Source organism: Aquarana catesbeiana, linkage group LG12 (assembly GCF_042186555.1).
Source record: "Aquarana catesbeiana isolate 2022-GZ linkage group LG12, ASM4218655v1, whole genome shotgun sequence".
NCBI classification, from domain to species: domain Eukaryota; kingdom Metazoa; phylum Chordata; class Amphibia; order Anura; family Ranidae; genus Aquarana; species Aquarana catesbeiana.
In genome coordinates, this window is record NC_133335.1 from 241,704,898 (window position 1) to 241,725,010 (window position 20,113).

General features: G+C 51.0%; 2 protein-coding genes across 4 annotated transcripts in view; one reads left to right on the plus strand and one right to left on the minus strand.

Moving 5' to 3' along the window:
* HEXD (hexosaminidase D) overlaps window positions 1-10,795 on the minus strand; it is a 49,762-nt gene extending 38,967 nt beyond the window's left edge. Inside the window, exons 1-3 of the mRNA XM_073607009.1 lie at window positions 10,478-10,795; window positions 7,485-7,599; window positions 5,124-5,233 (exon numbers count right to left, since the gene is read on the minus strand). Coding sequence (XP_073463110.1) covers window positions 5,124-5,233; window positions 7,485-7,599; window positions 10,478-10,488 — 236 coding nt within the window. The 5' untranslated portion in view covers window positions 10,489-10,795. The remainder of the gene's footprint in view (window positions 1-5,123; window positions 5,234-7,484; window positions 7,600-10,477) is intronic.
* The window catches only part of OGFOD3 (2-oxoglutarate and iron dependent oxygenase domain containing 3), a 162,977-nt gene continuing 153,342 nt past the window's right edge, over window positions 10,479-20,113 (plus strand). The window contains exon 1 of one of the 3 annotated variants that reach the window (XM_073607013.1): window positions 10,479-10,680. In XM_073607013.1, the coding sequence (XP_073463114.1) occupies window positions 10,589-10,680 (92 nt within the window). In that variant the 5' untranslated portion in view covers window positions 10,479-10,588. Of the gene's footprint in view, window positions 10,764-20,113 lie in introns of all 3 variants that reach the window. The other 2 variants (XM_073607011.1, XM_073607012.1) reach the window with 2 other exon arrangements.

Genomic DNA, 20,113 nt, shown 5'->3' on the forward strand with positions numbered 1-20,113 from the left:
ATTTGGCACAACGCAGACGTATATTCGAATTTGGAGACAAGAATGGCTGGCTTCTGGCATACCTGGCGAGACCTGACTATATCCCGGTATATATTAAGGCGGTGTATGATGATTCTAGGATTGAAATATGTGACTCGGCCGCTATCCTGGATATTTTCGCTCGTTTCTATAAAAAACTATATAGCTCTTGTGCCCCCTTGGAACTGGAGAAACTGGGGAAATACATTGCTGACGTAGAACTACCTAGATTGACAGAAGAAGACAGTACTGCTCTAGAAGCAGGTATTACGGTGGAGGAGGTAGAGAAGGCGATTGCCTCCTTTCCGCCCAGGAAGGCACCTGGACTGGATGGCCTTCCCTCGGAATGGTACAATACTTTTCGTTACGGTATGGCCCCACGCCTATTGAAAGTTTTTAATACAGCTAGATCGGATGGTAGACTCCCTCCCTCTATGAGGGAAGCCCTGATTGTATTAATACCTAAGGGAGGTAAAGACCCTCGAGAATGTGATTCGTACCGTCCAATCTCGCTGATGAATATGGACACAAAAATCCTTGCAAAAATATTAGCTGGTAGACTGCAATCTGTTATACTAAATTTAGTGGACGCTGACCAAACTGGTTTTATACAAGGTCGTTGTGCACAGATGAATATTAGGAGACTATTTATAAACCTTCAGATAGCCCATGACAATTTGGGGACTAGAGTAGTGGCTTCTTTGGATACAAAAAAAGCCTTTGACTCCGTAGAGTGGACATATCTGTTCCACCTCCTTGAGTCATATGGTTTTGGCCCTTGTTTTATTGCTTGGGTGAGGTTACTCTATACGGACCCACTGGTAAGATTAAGGGTAAATGGTATAGTTTCGGATTCCTTCCCTATTTTTAGAGGTACCAGGCAGGGGTGTCCGCTTTCGCCCCTCCTGTTTGCCTTGGCAATTGAGCCTTTAGCGGTCAAACTAAGAACCACATCGCAATTGGTGGGACTGAAACTGGGCAATTTTGAGGAGCGAGTTTCGCTTTATGCCGACGACATGTTGTTATACTTGCAGGATCCAGGGCCCTCATTATTAGAGGCTTTCCGATTGATTCAGGAATTTGGAGATTATTCTGGATTCCGGATTAATTGGAAAAAATCTTCCATTTTCCCTATTGATGAGGGGGTGGTGATCCCGAGGGAATGTCCCATTCCACTCTCCACATCTTTTAAGTATTTAGGGGTCGAGATCCAGCTTCCTATCTCTACGTTCTTGGAGAAAAACTTGACGCCGGTCATACAAAATTTTCGGGAGAAGGTGCGGAAATGGCAGAATTTACCGATTACCCTATTGGGACGGATAAATTTATTTAAAATGATCTTCTTGCCGAAATTTCTTTACATTCTCTCGAACTCTCCGGTTTTTGTGACTCTGAAGGTTTTTAAAAATATAGATTCCATTATTGTGGGTTTTCTTTGGGGCTCTAAAGCACCCAGAGTCTCCTTGGCGATTTTAAAACTACCAGTTACAATGGGTGGAATGGCGTTACCAGATTTGAGGTCTTACTTTCTGGCGTCGCAATTATCCTTTCTGCACTGGCGATTTTTCCCTTTAACACCCAATGCTACTGCCCTGTTGGAGGCTGCTGTTGCCTCCTCGCAGGAAACACTTCAAAATATGCTGTATAGGAAGGGGATACCAGGGAGAGAGGTGGGATCCGTAATGACACTACCGGGGAAAGTGTTCTATATATGCTCCAGACGTAGGAAGGATGATCCATTGTGGTTGTCACCGAACAATCCCCTATGGTATAATAAGACACTTGCAGAGTTTTTGAAATTAACTGACGGACATAACTCTTGGGCTAGACATGGCATAAAATACTTACATCATATATATCAGGACAATCGCTTCTGTACATTTGCACAGCTGAGAGAGAATTTTGAAATACCGAGGAACTGGTACTTTCGGTATGTCCAACTACACCATGCTGCGCTTGCGCAGTTTGGCGCTGATGAAATTATAGTTCAGAATACTGACTTAGAGAGGATTCTGATGGATCCGGACCCGAAAAAAAGAATTTCTAGATATTATGGGGCGGTGGGCCCAGGGGTGGGGACTACAACCTCTAGATCTATGGAACGTTGGGTCACGATTGTCCCTGAGCTGTCGGAAGAAATGTGGCAGGAGGTGTTGGATACATATCTAATATCAGTAGTCTCTTCCACGGATAAAATGATTCAATTCCGGTACCTACATCAACAGTACTATACACCTACTAGATTGTATCGAATGCATAGACGGGAATCGGCTATTTGTCATAAGTGTGGGAGGGCGGAGGGTACTTTCTTACACATGACTTGGGAATGTGTAAAGGTAAGACCATTATGGTCGCAGGTGACAGAATTCATTTCGGAACAGTTTGATTTGCCAAATATTTGCTCTCCCTTAAGGTGTCTCCTAGGGGTGTTTGGACAAGAACAAATGAGTACACACACAAAATTATTTCTGAGAATTTTATTTTTTGGAGTACGAAAGCTTATTGCCAGAAGATGGATACATGATGAACCGCTGACACTGGGGATGTGGAAAAAAGTAATTAACTCTGATGTCTTGATGTATAAAATGACTTATGAAGCTAGGGGGGCCTCAAAAAAATTTCAAAAAGTATGGTTTAGATGGGTTGACTCTGCTGATACCCTGGAAGGCGAGGGATAAATACTTTGCGGGGAGAATGTTTTTTGGATTTTTTTACCTATTTCAGGAAAGTGAATAGGCAAAGGACGGATGATAGTGAGCTCAATTTTTCTGTTTGGGCTGATGAGAGGGTGGTTGTTCCTTTTTTTCTGGTTCGCTTTACTTTGTGGGCCATTCTACCAAAGACAGACTTATGGGTGGGTGAGGGAGGGAGGGGAGAAGTTGCTGGTTGTAATATGCTGGTTGTTTTTATTTTTTGTCCTGGTTTAAAAAATGCACATATACCGATTGAGTGATAAGGACGGCGAACTCAGGAATCTACATGTATGAACATGGAAATATATTTTTTACTAATGAAGGTCAAATTTGTTCAATGTACGCCTCTATTATGATTTGTATGTCACGTCATTATCAGATGTAATGTATAAATTTTGACTCTGTGCGCAATAAAAACTTTTGATAAAAAAAAAAAAATAAAGGGGGTCCAACCCACTACTAGCAAGGGGGACCTAATAAAGGGGGTCCAACCCACTACTAGCAAGGGGGACCTAATAAAGGGGTTCCAACCCACTACTAGCAAGAGGGACCTAATAAAGGGGTCCAACCCACTACTAGCAAGAGGGACCTAATAAAGGGGGTCCAACCCACTACTAGCAAGAGGGACCTAATAAAGAGGGTCCAACCTGGTACTAGCAAGAGGGACCTAATAAAGGGGGTCCAACCCGGTAGTAGCAAGGGGGACCTAATAAAGGGGGTCCAACCCGGTACTAGCAAGAGGGACCTAATAAAGGGGGTCCAACCCGGTAGTAGCAAGGGGGACCTAATAAAGGGGGTCCAACCCGCTACTAGCAAGGGGGACCTAATAAAGGGGGTACAACCCGGTAGTAGCAAGGGGACCTAATAAAGGGGGTCCAACCCGCTACTAGCAAGGGGGACCTAATAAAGGGGGTCAAACCCGCTACTAGCAGGGGGGACCTAATAAAGGGGGTCCAACCCGCTACTAGCAAGGGGGACCTAATAAAGGGGGCCCAACCCACTACTAGCAAGGGGGACCTAATAAAGGGGGCCCAACCCACTACTAGCAAGAGGGACCTAATAAAGGGGTCCAACCCGCTACTAGCAAGAGGGACCTAATAAAGGGGGTCCAACCTGCTACTAGCAAGGGGGACCTAATAAAGGGGGTCCAACCCACTACTAGCAAGGGGGACCTAATAAAGGGGGTCCAACCCACTACTAGCAAGGGGGACCTAATAAAGGGGTTCCAACCCACTACTAGCAAGGGGGACCTAATAAAGGGGGTCCAACCCGTTACTAGCAAGGGGGACCTAATAAAGGGGGTCCAACCCGTTACTAGCAAGGGGGACCTAATAAAGGGGGTCCAACCCACTACTAGCAAGGGGGACCTAATAAAGGGGTTCCAACCCACTACTAGCAAGGGGGACCTAATAAAGGGGTTCCAACCCACTACTAGCAAGAGGGACCTAATAAAGGGGTCCAACCTGCTACTAGCAAGAGGGACCTAATAAAGGGGGTCCAACCCGCTACTAGCAAGGAGGACCTAATAAAGGGGGTCCAACCCGCTACTAGCAAGGGGGACCTAATAAAGGGGGCCCAACCCACTACTAGCAAGGGGGACCTAATAAAGGGGGTCCAACCCACTACTAGCAAGGGAGACCTAATAAAGGGGGTCCAACCCACTACTAGCAAGGGGGACCTAATAAAGGGGGTCCAACCCGCTACTAGAAAGGGGGACCTAATAAAGGGGGTCCAACCCGCTACTAGCAGGGGGGACCTAATAAAGGGGGTCCAACCCATTACTAGTAAGGGGGACCTAATAAAGGGGGTCCAACCCACTACTAGCAAGGGGGACCTAATAAAGGGGTTCCAACCCACTACTAGCAAGAGGGACCTAATAAAGGGGTCCAACCCACTACTAGCAAGAGGGACCTAATAAAGGGGGTCCAACCCACTACTAGCAAGAGGGATCTAATAAAGGGGGACCAACCCGCTACTAGCAAGGGGGACCTAATAAAGGGGGTCCAACCCGTTACTAGCAAGGGGGACCTAATAAAGGGGGTCCAACCCGTTACTAGCAAGGGGGACCTAATAAAGGGGGTCCAACCCACTACTAGCAAGAGGGACCTAATAAAGGGGATCTAGCAAGAGGGACCTAATAAAGGGGGTCCAACCTGGTACTAGCAAGAGGGACCTAATAAAGGGGGTCCAACCCGGTAGTAGCAAGGGGGACCTAATAAAGGGGGTCCAACCCGCTACTAGCAAGAGGGACTTAATAAAGGGGGTCCAACCTGCTACTAGCAAGGGGGACCTAATAAAGTGGCCCCTGGGTGTATATTTAAAACCAATAGGGCAGTTTTGGGTGGAGTACCCTTTAAAATCCCTCTGTGGCTCTGGATATAATGGGGGTGGAGGTCTTTTCACCAGACGTACCTGTAAGCGTGTGCTGCCCGCAGTGGGTGGAGCTCTCCATAATACGGAAAGGTGTCTTCATACTCAATCAGCAGACCGTTTGCTCCAAGACAAGAAAACAGAGGAAGGACCTGGAGAGGAAATTGTATCCGCAGGTTAAAAGAAAAAAAAAAATCGAGCTCTGCTGCAGTAAGAGACGCCCCATTTAGCACGGATACCTCGGGTACAGGTGGTGTCTGGCAGGTTAAAGCCATAGACCACCCTTGTACCATGTTTCATTCTACATCCATACTTAGGGTGATACATGAAACATGGTTGTAACGTTACGTCATAACACTAAATACCACAGACCTAGCAGAGATCTGCGGCGTGTGTCGCTGCCTGGATGAACATGTGATGCAGATTCATCATACTTGCCTAGGCAAGGAAGTGAGGGTAAAACAACAATATTTATATAATAATGAACCTGTCGTTGCCACAACGGGTTGCCTGACCTGGCTCCTCACTTGTCTCTTTCCTGCCTTGACCCCTGCTTGTACCTGACTGCTTTCTTGCCTGCCTCCACCCCTGCTTGGACCCGACTACTCTCTTGTCTGTCTTGACTCCTGCCTAGACCTGACTAATCTCTTGCCTGCCTTGACCCCTGCTTGAACCTGACTACTTTCTTGCTTGCCTCCACCCCTGCTTATACCTGACTACCCTCTTGTCTGTTGCCTGCCTTGACCCCTGCTTGTACCTGACTAATCTCTTGCTTGCCTCCACCCTTGCTTTTACCTGACTACTGTCTTGCCTGCCTGGACACCTGCTTGCACCTGTCTACCCTCTTGTCTGTTGCCTGCCTTGACCCCTGCTTGTACCTTACTACTGTCTTGCCCGACTTGACCCTTGCTTGTACCTGACTGTTCACTTGCCTGCTTTGTCCCCTGCCTGTACCTGACTACTGTCTTGCCTGCCTTGACCCTTGCTTGTATCTGACTACTCTCTTGCCTGCCTTGACCCCTGCTTGTATCTGGCTACTCTCTTGCCTGCCTTGACCCCTGCTTGGACCTGACTAATTGCTTGCCTGCCACGAACCCTGCTTGTACCTGACTACTCTCTTGCCTGCCATGAACCCCGCTTGTACCTGACTGCTCTCTTGCCTGCCTCCACCTTTGTGTGTACCTGACTTCTCTCTTGCCTGCCTGGACACCAGCTTGCACCTGACTAACCTCTTGTCTGTTGCCTGCCTCCACCCCTGCTTGGTCCTGACTACTCTCTTGCCTGCCTCCACCCCTGCTTGTATTTGACTACTCTCTTGTGAACAATCTCCGCAACCTAGTTCTTCTGTCCAGTAACCCCCTTGGTGGGGTGATTCTGAAGGCGGTGACCCGGTCCCAGTTTGCAGTATAGAAAACCAAGGACCATTAGAATTTCCTGCCCACCGCCCTTTGTATGGTACTCTGGTGAATACCAGCTGTCACCTAGGGCTCCTTCATACATCCAGCTACAATATACTGCACATATAAATGAGCTATAGGGCATTTGAAAGCTGAAGAGGAGAGGACTAGGTTGCCTCCTTTAACCTTCAAAAAGCCAACTCGCTGCGCCACAACCGCGTGAATTGCATGTGATTAAAGCTCGGCACTTCAAAGGGCTGCGTTCACGGGTGGTACAAGCTGCCAAATACAACATGTCATTTAGCATCAAGCTCCCAGCACGGGTACAGCCCTGAGCGGTTGCATAACTATGTTTGGATGAGTGATCGGCCGCCCATGTAAACTAGCCATTAGACTCTGCGCTTCAGGTGGGCCCTCTTCACCAGCCAGGGGGTACCATACCATGCATTCATTGTGTTTTTATCGGTGTCTGGAGTTCAGCTCTTAAATGTGAAGCAGGCCATACATGGATCGAAATTTGACCAGTTCAGAAGAGACTGACCGATATTTGATCCAAGTATGGGCAGGCTGATTGTATCCAATTCGATCCCTTGATCGACTTGGGTACAACCAGCCTTTCAGATTTTTTGCATGTGATCTCTGACGGTGGGAATAGTCGCCTGCGGTGATCGTTGTGTTCTGCTGGCAGGGAAGGCTCCCCTCCGGCAGAACACAATAGTGCAGTGGGAGGGATTCCCCTATCAACATTGACTGCGTTGATGGAGGAATCAAGCGATTATCTTTACTTCCACCTATGGTGGAGGGAAAGGAAATTGAGTCATCTATGGGCTGCTATAGGGATTTAGCTAACCTGGTATGCTTTTTTCATTTTGGTTTCTGTCCTAAAAAAATTACTTCAGCAGGTAATATTGCCGACAAGCCAAGTAGTCGATCACAATTGTGGTTTTGCGGGTGCCATATCGAGGTGTAATGAAAAATCAGTACATAAAATGGTGACAACGTTTACCTCTGCAAGGTAGGACACCTTTGGGGGAGCCCCTTTCAGATCGAGGTGAACCAAAGTTCTTGTAAAGGATACTCTTTCTGGGCTGAGCCCCCCGTCGTCCTTCGTTTCCTGCCGCCTGCAGAATTGCAAAAGAGTCACTAAACAAAAATAAATGTAAATTTTGATACTATTTTTTTTTTCTAGTTTTGGATGGAGTAGGGAATGATTAAAGCTGAATTCCAGCTATTTATACATAGTTATAATGATTCAGCTTAGACCAAAGTAACTACATACCATACCTGTGGGATCCCTCTAGAGCTGGGGTTTCTCAGCCTAGGGTTCCTCCAGAGGTTGCTAGGGGTTCCTTGAGCTGGGGCTGATTGACCACCCATTTGATGGACCCAACGATAGAACAGCCATTCTCAACCAGGGTTTCACGGAACCTTAGGGTTCTTCCAGAGGTTGCTAGGGGTTCCTTGTGCTGGGGCTGATTGACCTCCCATTTGATGGGGCCCAACAATAGAACAGCTATTCTCAACCAGGCTTCCATGGAACCCTAGGCTTTATCCAGAGGTTGCTAGTGGTTCCTTGAGCTGGGGCTGATTGACCACCCATTTGATGAAGCCCAACAATAGAACAGTTATTCTCAACCAGGGTTTCATGGAACCCTAGGGTTCCTCCAGAGGTTGCTAGGGGTTCCTTGTGCTGGGGCTGATTGACTTCCCATTTTATGGAGCCCAACAATAGCACAGTTATTCTCAACCAGGGTTTCATGGAACCCTAGGGTTCCTCCAGAGGTTGCTAAGGGTTCCTTGTGCTGGGGCTGATTGACCTCCCATTTGATGGAGCCCAACACAACGATAGAGCAGCCAGCCATTCTCAACCAGGGTTTCATAGAACCCTAGGGTTCCTCTAGAGGTTGTTGGGGGTTCCTTGAGCAATTTCTGCCTCTAAGATAAATTCCTTGTGACACCATTGATCTTTTTAGCTATCTGTAAGGGGGGTGGGATTCCTCCAAATGACCATGACAATGTAAGGAGCATTCTTCCCACTGACCATCACACCGATGTATCATGAGTTGTAGATATAGTCATTTTTAGCAGGGGTTCCCTGAGACCGGAAAGTTATTCCAAGTATCTCTGTGTTGAAAAGGTTGAGAGAGGCTCCTCTAGAAGTTGGAAACAAATCACTGTATAGACACTGCTACTCCAGTGATCTCCACTAGCTTCCAGGTCCCTTGCCGAGCGGCTACCCTGCTGCATTGTGAACACAGGAGGTCAGATGCTGGGCACAGGCACCATTCAACGATTATTTAGCATTTTCTCAATGAAAGCACAGTGTCCCCTGATTGGACAAGGTGGAGAGTGTGACATCAATGTCCCGTCTCTCCACCCTGTCCAATCACAGAATACTTTGCGTCCTTTGAGAAAATGTTAAATAATCTCAGAATAATGCCCATGCCCAGCTTTGGGCTAAAGGACCTGGAAGCTAGTAGATATCACTGTAGTAGTGGTGCCTATATAGTGATTTCCAACTTCTACAGGGATCCCAAAGGTATAATATACACTATATTACCAAAAGTATTGGGACACATGCCTTTACACACACATGAACTTTAATGGCATCCCAGTCTAAAGCTGGCCATACACTATACAATTTTCCTGTTCAACTTTCCTTTAGATTTACCAAAACCATATAATATGAGGTCAAACCTAAACCCTTTCAATTTGTATGCAATCAGACAGGCCCTTGCACTACATAGTTGAAGGTAAATCTAAAGGAAATTGAATCAGAAAATTGTATAGTGTATGGCCAGTCTTAGTCCGTAGGGTTCAATATTGAGTTGGCCCATCCTTTGCAGCTTCAACTCTTCTGGGAAGGCCGTCCACAAGGTTTAGGAGGGTGTCTATGGGGATGTTTGACCATTCTTCCAGAAGAGCATTTGTGAGGTCAGGCACTGATGTTGGATGAGAAGGCCTGGCTTGCGGTCTCTGCTCTAATTCCTCCCAAAGGTGTTCTAACGTGTTGAGGCGCAGGCCGGTCAAGTTCCTCCACCCCCTAGACTCACTCATCCATGTTTTTATGGACCTGCGAAGTTTCATACAAAGTGAATTTTCACTTCACTTCCTGTCTCAGGGAAACAACAGGAAGTCAAGGGATATCTCTTCAAACAGACAGGAAATACATCCTTCCTAGTTTTCATCGGAATAGTTCTCTCCAATGAGTGATTTCCTGTTTTAGTGACAACTGTAAAGGTTTGGATTTCCCATCACTTCCTGTCAATCTACAATAATGACAAAAGACCCGTTCCGACTCTTCCAAACTCCATCCAAAGAGGGAAAAAAGAAATGTCTTTGTTAAGCACATTTCATAAGAGGATTGGGTTTTTTTGTTTGTAATGATGCAATAAATCTGTGTACATTCCCCCCACACTGGCCACTAGAACTCCATAGTATGCTATAGTATAGTATTTATAGTATAGTAATTATAGTATGGTATGTGGTATAAAATGATCTGGAATAACACAGAGCTCCGAGACGTCTTTTATTGTCAGGAAATAAACCCATAAATCTCCGACACCTGAGCAAGGAGAACATGAGAAAAAAATGCAGAGATCCGATTATATTCAAATGTAGCAAAATAATAATTGTCATGTTATGTCTGCACCCCTGATACCCCCAGGGGGTAAATAATCCTATGCTATGCATGCTCTCTGACACCTCAGGGGGTACATACTCCTATGTTGCTCTCTGATACCCCCAGGGGTACATAATCCTATGCTATGCATGCTCTCTGATACCCCTATGATACCCCCAGGGGTACATAATCCTATGCTATGCATGCTCTCTGACACCCCAGGGGGTGGATTATTCTGAATTGTTATGTCTGTACCCCTATGATTACCCCAAGGGGTAGATTCAACTCTGTTGTTATGTCAGCTCTCTGGTACCCCAATGATAACCCCAGGGGGGGCCCACAGTGTCAGGCAGTCAGGACCCTCGGCCATCTCTCACCCCTTCATCATGATTGCAGCTCCTCCGGGCTCGATTGCTCAGGCTTGTCTGCGCGGGCCCGGCCAATCTACGATCTCCACGTGCATCCTCGGACTCCAGTGAGCTGTCACTATGGCAACCAGGAGCCGGCGCCAGGCTCGAGTACCGGGAGAGAGCGGGGATCCAGCGGGGCCTAATCGGAGGACGGCGGGCGGAAGACCGGGGTGAGGAGAGGGGGGTGTGTCACTCACAGCCTGGGCTGTCTTCATGAGTGGAGGGTGACAGCTGCTGATAGCATGGCGGGAGAGTGAGGACACATATGGGTGATATTATCACCTGTCACCTCTCCCCGTACCCCCATATCTACCCCTGTGACCCCCCCCCATACCTCTGTATGTACCACCCTCATCTCCCCATCCCACAAATATCCCCCTTCTCACCCCCTATACCCCCAATATCCCCCTTCTCACCCTCTGTACCCCCCAATATCCCCCTTCTCACCCTCTGTACCCCCCAATATCCCCCTTCTCACCCTCTGTACCCCCCAGTATCCCCCTTCTCACCCTCTGTACCACCCAGTATCCCCCTTCTCACCCTCTGTACTCCCCAATATCCCCCTTCTCACCCTCTGTACCCCCAATATCCCCCTTCTCACCCTCTGTACCCCCAATATCCCCCTTCTCACCCTCTGTACCCCTCAATATCCCCCTTCTCACCCTCTGTACCCCCCAATATCCCCCTTCTCACCCTCTGTACCCCCCAGTATCCCCCTTCTCACCCTCTGTACTCCCCAATATCCCCCTTCTCACCCTCTGTACCCCCAATATCCCCCTTCTCACCCTCTGTACCCCCAATATCCCCCTTCTCACCCTCTGTACCCCCAATATCCCCCTTCTCACCCTCTGTACCCCCAATATCCCCCTTCACCCACCAATATCCCCCTTCTCATCCCCTGTACCCCCCAATATCCCCCTTCTCACCCTCTGTACCCCCAATATCCCACTTCTCACCCTCTGTACCCTCAATATCCCCCTTCTCACCCTCTGTACCCCCAATATCCCCCTTCTCACCCTCCAATATCCCCCTTCTCACCCTCTGTACCCCCAATATCCCCCTTCTCACCCTCTGTACCCCCAATATCCCCCTTCACCCCCCAATATCCCCCTTCTCACCCTCTGTACCCCCCAATATCCCCCTTCTCAACCTCTGTACCCCCCAATATCCCCCTTTTCACCCTCTGTACCCCCAGTATCCCCCTTCACCCCCCAATATCCCTCTTCTCACCCTCTGTACCCCCCAATATCCCCCTTCTCACCCTCTATACCCCCAATATCCCCCTTCTCACCCTCTGTACCCCCAATATCCCCCTTCACCCACCAATATCCCCCTTCTCACCCTCTATACCCCCAATATCCCCTTTCTCACCCCCTGTACCCTCAATATCCCCCTTCTCACCCTCTGTACCCCCCAATATCCCCCTTCTCACCCTCTGTACCCTCAATATCCCCCTTCTCACTCTCTGTACCCCCAATATCCCCCTTCACCCACCAATATCCCCCTTCTCACCCTCTGGACCCCCAATATCCCCCTTCTCATCCCCTGTACCCCCCAATATCCCCCTTCTCACCCTCTGTACCCCCCAATATCCCCCTTCTCACCTTCTGTACCCCCCAATATCCCCCTTCTCACCCTCTGTACCCCCCAATATCCCCCTTCTCACCCTCTGTACCCCCCAATATCCCCCTTCTCACCCTCTGTACCCCCAATATCCCCTTCACCCCCCCAATATCCCTCTTCTCACCCTCTGTACCCCCCAATATCCCCCTTCTCACCCTCTGTACCCCCAATATCCCCCTTCACCCACCAATATCCCCCTTCTCACCCCCTATACCCCCAATATCCCCCTTCTCACCCTCTGTACCCCCAATATCCCCCTTCTAACCCTCTGTACCCCCAATATCCCCCTTCTCATCCCCTATACCCCCAATATCCCCCTTCTCACCCTCTGTACCCCCAATATCCCCCTTCTCACCCTCTGTACCCCCAATATCCCCCTTCTAACCCTCTGTACCCCCAATATCCCCCTTCTCATCCCCTATACCCCCAATATCCCCCTTCTCACCCTCTGTACCCCCAATATCCCCCTTCTCACCCTCTGTACCCCCCAATATCCCCCTTCTCACCCTCTGTACCCCCAATATCCCCCTTCTCACCTTCTGTACCCTCCAATATCCCCCTTATCATCCTCTGTACCCTCCAATATCCCCCTTCTCACCCTCTGTACCCCCAATATCCCCCTTCTCACCCCCTGTACCCCCCCAATATCCCCCTTCTCATCCTCTGTACCCCCCAATATCCCCTTCTAATCCTCTGTACCCCCAATATCCCCCTTCTCATCCTCTATACCCCCCAATATCCCTCTTCTCACCCTCTATAACCCCCCAATATCCCTCTTCTCACCCTCTATACCCCCCAATATCCCCCTTCTCACCCTCTATACCCCCAATATCCCCCTTCTCACCCTCTGTACCCCCCAGTATCCCCCTTCTCACCCTCAGTACCCTCAATATCCCTCTATACCCCCAATATCCCCCTTCTCACCCTCTGTACCCCCAATATCCCCCTTCACCCCCCAATATCCCCCTTCTCACCCTCTGTACCCCCCAATATCCCCCTTCTCACCCTCTGTACCCCCAATATCCCCCTTCACCCACCAATATCCCCCCTTCTCACCCTCTATACCCCCAATATCCCCCTTCTCACCCTCTGTACCCCCCAATATCCCCCTTCTCACCCTCTGTACCCCCCAATATCCCCCTTCTCACCCTCTGTACCCCCAATATCCCCCTTCTCACCCTCTGTACCCCCCAATATCCCCCTTCTCACCCTCTGTACCCCCCAATATCCCCTTTCTCACCCTCTGTACCCCCCAATATCCCCCTTCTCACCCTCTGTACCCCCAATATCCCCCTTCTCACCCTCTGTACCCCCGACATCCCCCTTCTCATCCTCTGTACCCCCCAATATCCCCCTTCTCATCCTCTGTACCCCTCAATATCCCCCTTCTCATCCTCTGTACCCCCCAATATCCCCCTTCTCATCCTCTGTACCCCCCAATATCCCCTTCTCACCCTCTGTACCCCCAGTATCCCCCTTCTCACCCTCTGTACCACCCAATATCCCCCTTCTCACCCCTCTGTACCCCCGACATCCCCCTTCTCATCCTCTGTACCCCCCAATATCCCCCTTCTCATCCTCTGTACCCCTCAATATCCCCCTTCTCATCCTCTGTACCCCCCAATATCCCCCTTCTCATCCTCTGTACCCCCCAATATCCCCCTTCTCACCCTCTGTACCCCCCAATATCCCCCTTCTCACCCTCTGTACCCCCAGTATCCCCCTTCTCACCCTCTGTACCCCCCAATATCCCCCTTCTCACCCTCTGTACCCCCCAATATCCCCCTTCTCATCCTCTGTACCCCCAATATCCCCCCTTCTCACCCTCGGTACCCCCCAATATCCCCCTTCTCACCCTCTGTACCCCCAATATCCCCCTTCACCCACCAATATCCCCCTTCTCACCCTCTATACCCCCAATATCCCCTTTCTCACCCCCTGTACCCTCAATATCCCCCTTCTCACCCTCTGTACCCCCCAATATCCCCCTTCTCACCCTCTGTACCCTCAATATCCCCCTTCTCACTCTCTGTACCCCCAATATCCCCCTTCACCCACCAATATCCCCCTTCTCACCCTCTGGACCCCCAATATCCCCCTTCTCATCCCCTGTACCCCCCAATATCCCCCTTCTCACCCTCTGTACCCCCCAATATCCCCCTTCTCACCTTCTGTACCCCCCAATATCCCCCTTCTCACCCTCTGTACCCCCCAATATCCCCCTTCTCACCCTCTGTACCCCCCAATATCCCCCTTCTCACCCCTCTGTACCCCCAATATCCCCCTTCACCCCCCCAATATCCCTCTTCTCACCCTCTGTACCCCCCAATATCCCCCTTCTCACCCTCTGTACCCCCAATATCCCCCTTCACCCACCAATATCCCCCCTTCTCACCCCCTATACCCCCAATATCCCCCTTCTCACCCTCTGTACCCCCAATATCCCCCTTCTAACCCTCTGTACCCCCAATATCCCCCTTCTCATCCCCTATACCCCCAATATCCCCCTTCTCACCCTCTGTACCCCCAATATCCCCCTTCTCACCCTCTGTACCCCCAATATCCCCCTTCTAACCCTCTGTACCCCCAATATCCCCCTTCTCATCCCCTATACCCCCAATATCCCCCTTCTCACCCTCTGTACCCCCCAATATCCCCCTTCTCACCCTCTGTACCCCCAATATCCCCCTTCTCACCCTCTGTACCCTCCAATATCCCCCTTATCATCCTCTGTACCCTCCAATATCCCCCTTCTCACCCTCTGTACCCCCAATATCCCCCTTCTCACCCCCTGTACCCCCCCAATATCCCCCTTCTCATCCTCTGTACCCCCCCAATATCCCCTTCTAATCCTCTGTACCCCCAATATCCCCCTTCTCATCCTCTATACCCCCCCAATATCCCTCTTCTCACCCTCTATAACCCCCCAATATCCCTCTTCTCACCCTCTATACCCCCCAATATCCCCCTTCTCACCCTCTATACCCCCAATATCCCCCTTCTCACCCTCTGTACCCCCCAGTATCCCCCTTCTCACCCTCAGTACCCTCAATATCCCTCTATACCCCCAATATCCCCCCTTCTCACCCTCTGTACCCCCAATATCCCCCTTCACCCCCCAATATCCCCCTTCTCACCCTCTGTACCCCCCAATATCCCCCTTCTCACCCTCTGTACCCCCAATATCCCCCTTCACCCCACCAATATCCCCCTTCTCACCCTCTATACCCCCAATATCCCCCTTCTCACCCTCTGTACCCCCCAATATCCCCCTTCTCACCCTCTGTACCCCCCCAATATCCCCCTTCTCACCCTCTGTACCCCCAATATCCCCCTTCTCACCCTCTGTACCCCCCAATATCCCCTTCTCACCCTCTGTACCCCCCAATATCCCCTTTCTCACCCTCTGTACCCCCCAATATCCCCCTTCTCACCCTCTGCTACCCCCAATATCCCCCCTTCTCACCCTCTGTACCCCCGACATCCCCCTTCTCATCCTCTGTACCCCCCAATATCCCCCTTCTCATCCTCTGTACCCCTCAATATCCCCCTTCTCATCCTCTGTACCCCCCAATATCCCCCTTCTCATCCTCTGTACCCCCCAATATCCCCTTCTCACCCTCTGTACCCCCAGTATCCCCCTTCTCACCCTCTGTACCACCCAATATCCCCCTTCTCACCCTCTGTACCCCCGACATCCCCCTTCTCATCCTCTGTACCCCCCCAATATCCCCCTTCTCATCCTCTGTACCCCTCAATATCCCCCTTCTCATCCTCTGTACCCCCCAATATCCCCTTCTCATCCTCTGTACCCCCCAATATCCCCCTTCTCACCCTCTGTACCCCCCAATATCCCCCTTCTCACCCTCTGTACCCCCAGTATCCCCCTTCTCACCCTCTGTACCCCCCCAATATCCCCCTTCTCACCCTCTGTACCCCCCAATATCCCCCTTCTCATCCTCTGTACCCCCAATATCCCCCTTCTCACCCTCGGTACCCCCAATATCCCCCTTCTCACCCTCTGTACCCCCAATATCCCCCTTCACCCACCAATATCCCCCTTCTCACCCTCTATACCCCCAATATCCCCCTTCTCACCCTCTGTACCCCCCAATATCCCCCTTCTCGACCCTCTGTACCCCCAATATCCCCCTTCTAACCTCCTCTGTACCCCCCCAATATCCCCCTTCTCACCCTCTGTACCCCCCAATATCCCCCTTCTCACCCTCTGTACCCCCCAATATCCCCCTGCTCATCCTCTGTACCCCCAATATCCCCTTCTCATCCTCTGTACCCCCCAATATCCCCCTTCTCATCCTCTGTATCCCTCAATATCCCCCTTCTCATCCTCTGTACCCCCCAATATCCCCCTTCTCATCCTCTGTACCCCCCCAATATCCCCCTTCTCACCCTCTGTACCCCCAGTATCCCCCTTCTCACCCTCTGTACCCCCAATATCCCCCTTCTCACCCTCTGTACCCCTCAATATCCCCCTTCTCATCCTCTGTACCCCCCAATATCCCCCTTCTCATCCTCTGTACCCCCAATATCCCCCTTCTCACCCTCGGTACCCCCCAATATCCCCCTTCTCACCCTCTGTACCCCCAATATCCCCCTTCTCACCCTCTGTACCCCCCAATATCCCCCTTCTCACCCTCTGTACCCCTCAATATCCCCCTTCTCACCCTCTGTACCCCCCAATATCCCCCTTCTCACCCTCAGTACCCCCAATATCCCCCTTCACCCACCAATATCCCTCTTCTCACCCTCTATACCCCCAATATCCCCCTTCTCACCCTCTGTACCCCCAATATCCCCCTTCTCATCCCCTGTACCCCAAATATCCCCCTTCTCATCCCCTGTACCCCCCAATATCCCCCTTCTCACCCTCTGTACCCCCCAATATCCCCCGTCTCACCCTCTATACCCCCAATATCCCCCTTCTCACCCTCTGTACCCCCAATATCCCCCTTCTCATCCTCTGTACCCCCCAATATCCCCCTTCTCACCCTCTGTACCCCCCAATATCCCCCTTCTCACCCTCTGTACCCCCCAATATCCCCCTTCTCACCCTCTGTACCCCCCAATATCCCCCTTCTCACCCTCTGTACCCCCAATATCCCCCTTCACCCCCCAATATCCCCCTTCTCACCCTCTGTACCCCCAATATCCCCCTTCTCACCCTCTGTACCCCCCAAAATCCCCCTTCTCACCCTCTGTACCCCCCAAAATCCCCCTTCTCACCCTCTGTACCCCCCAATATCCCCCTTCTCACCCTCTGTACCCCCCAAAATCCCCCTTCTCACCCTCTGTACCCCCCAAAATCCCCTTCTCACCCTCTGTACCCCCCAATATCCCCCTTCTCATCCTCTATACCCCCCAATATCCCCCTTCTCACCCTCTGTACTCCCCAAATACCCCCCTTCTCACCCTCTGCACCCCCCCCCAAATATACCCCTTCTTATCCTCTGTACCCCCCAATATCCCCCTTCTCACCCTCTGTACCCCCCAATATCCCTTTTCTCACCCCAATATCCCCCTTCTCATCCACTGTACTCCTCAATATCCCCCTTCTCATCCACTGTACTCCTCAATATCCCCCTTCTCATCCTCTGTACCCCCAATATCCCCATTCTCATCCTCTGTACCCCCCAATATCCCCCTTCTCACCCTCTGTACTCCCCAAATATCCCCCTTCTCGCCCCTCTGTACCCCTAATATCCCCCTTCTCACCCTCTGCACCCCCCCCAAATATCCCCCTTCTTATCCTCTGTACCCCCAATATCCCCCTTCTCATCCTCTGTACCCCCAATATCCCCCTTCTCACCCTCGGTACCCCCCAATATCCCCCTTTTCACCCTCTGTACCCCCAATATCCCCCTTCTCACCCTCTACCCCCAATATCCCCTTCTCACCCTCTGTACCCCAATATCCCCCTTATCACCCTCTGTACCCTGATATACCCCCTTCTCATCCTCCATTTATACCCTTATCACTTCCTGTACCCCAATATACTCCATTCTCCAAACATCTACACTTGTTGCCCATGTACATCAACAAAGTCCCTTCTGATCCTTCATATTTTCCTTATTACCCTCTGTACCCCAATATACTCTCTTCTTACAAAGCAACAAAGGAGGGGGGCAAACGCCTAGAGCTCTGATGAGGGGGGGTATGTCTCCTGAAACGCGTCAGCGTCCAACTACAGTGATTTAGTCATCCATCATGTTGGAGCTGTGTTTTCATATTCTTATAACTACCTTACACTTGTGAGTAGTGATGGGGTTTAGGTGTGCTCGGGATCGTAGTCCCAACCGCTTCCTGGAGGGATGGCTCAGGTGGGACACAGCCAATCACAGGCAGTGAGGCATTTCCCGACCGGAAGCTGCACAGACCGGGAAATGCCTCGCTGCCTGTGATTGGTGGTGTGCAGGAGGTAATGCACTGGGTGTCTGCGCCCTCCTTTGTAGCCCCCCCCCCCCCCCCCGCTCAAGGAGAGCCACATGGCTTGGAACCCTGCCTTGTACCATTGGATGCGAAACGCAGTGAGCGCTGAGGCTTGTTTTTACCCTCTGTACCCCAATATATTCCCTTCTCACCCTCTGTACCCCCAAATCTATATAACCCCTGTACTTTAGTATACTCCTTTCTCATCCTCTATATACTCTTATCACCCCCTGTATCTTAATTCACTCCCTTCTCACCCTCTGTACCTCCACATATACCGCTATTAGTTCCTGTACCCCAACGTACTCTCCTCTCATCCCAGTGCCCCAAAATACTTATTTCTCATCCCCTATATATCCTTATTACACTCTGTACCCCAATATACTTCCTTTTCACCCTCTATACCCCACATATACCTTATCACCCCCTGTACCCCAATATTCTCCCTTCTCACCCTTTGTACCCCCACATATATTTTATCACCTCCTCTAACAAATATACTCTCTTCCCACCCTCTGCACTCCCCATATATAGCCTTACCCTGTACACCCCACATATACCCGCTCCTCACTGTACCCCAATATTTACTCCTCGCCCCTTCTTCACATTTTATCCCCCTCACTTATCTGTACCTCGTATTTTCCCCCCATATTTGCCCTTCTCACCCTGTTCCCCCACATTCGCCCTTCCCACCCTGTTCCCCCACATTCGCCCTTCCCACCCTGTCCCCCCACATTCGCCCTTCCCACCCTGTCCCCCCACATTCACCCTGTCCCTCCACATTCACCCTTCCCACCCTGTCCCCCCACATTCGCCCTTCCCACCCTGTCCCCCCACATTCACCCTTCTCACCCTGTCCCTCCACATTCACCCTTCCCACCCTGTCCCCCCACATTCGCCCTTCTCACCCTGTCCCCCCACAATCACCCTTCTCACCCTGTCCCTCCACATTCACCCTTCTCACCCTGTCCCCCCCCACAATCAACCTTCTCACCCTGTCCCCCCACAATCGCCCTTCTCACCCTGTCCCTCCACATTCACCCTTCTCACCCTGTCCCTCCACATTCACCCTTCTCACCCTGTCCCCCCACAATCACCCTTCTCACCCTGTCCCTCCACATTCACCCTTCTCACCCTGTCCCCCCCCACAATCAACCTTCTCACCCTGTCCCCCCCCACATTCACCCTTCTCACCCCATCCCCCCACATTCACTCTGCTTACTCTGTCCCCCCACAATCAACCTTCTCGCCCTGTCCCCCCACAATCGCCCTTCTCATCCTGTCCCCCCACAATCGCCCTTCCCACCCTGTCCCCCCACAATCGCCCTTCCCACCCTGTCCCCCCACAATCGCCCTTCCCCCCACATTCACCGTCCCCCCACATACACCCTTCTCACCCCGTCCCCCCACATTCACCCTTCTCACCCCGTCCCCCCACATTCACTCTGCTTACTCTGTCCCCCCACAATCAACCTTCTCGCCCTGTCCCCCCACAATCGCCCTTCCCGCCCTGTCCCCCCACAATCGCCCTTC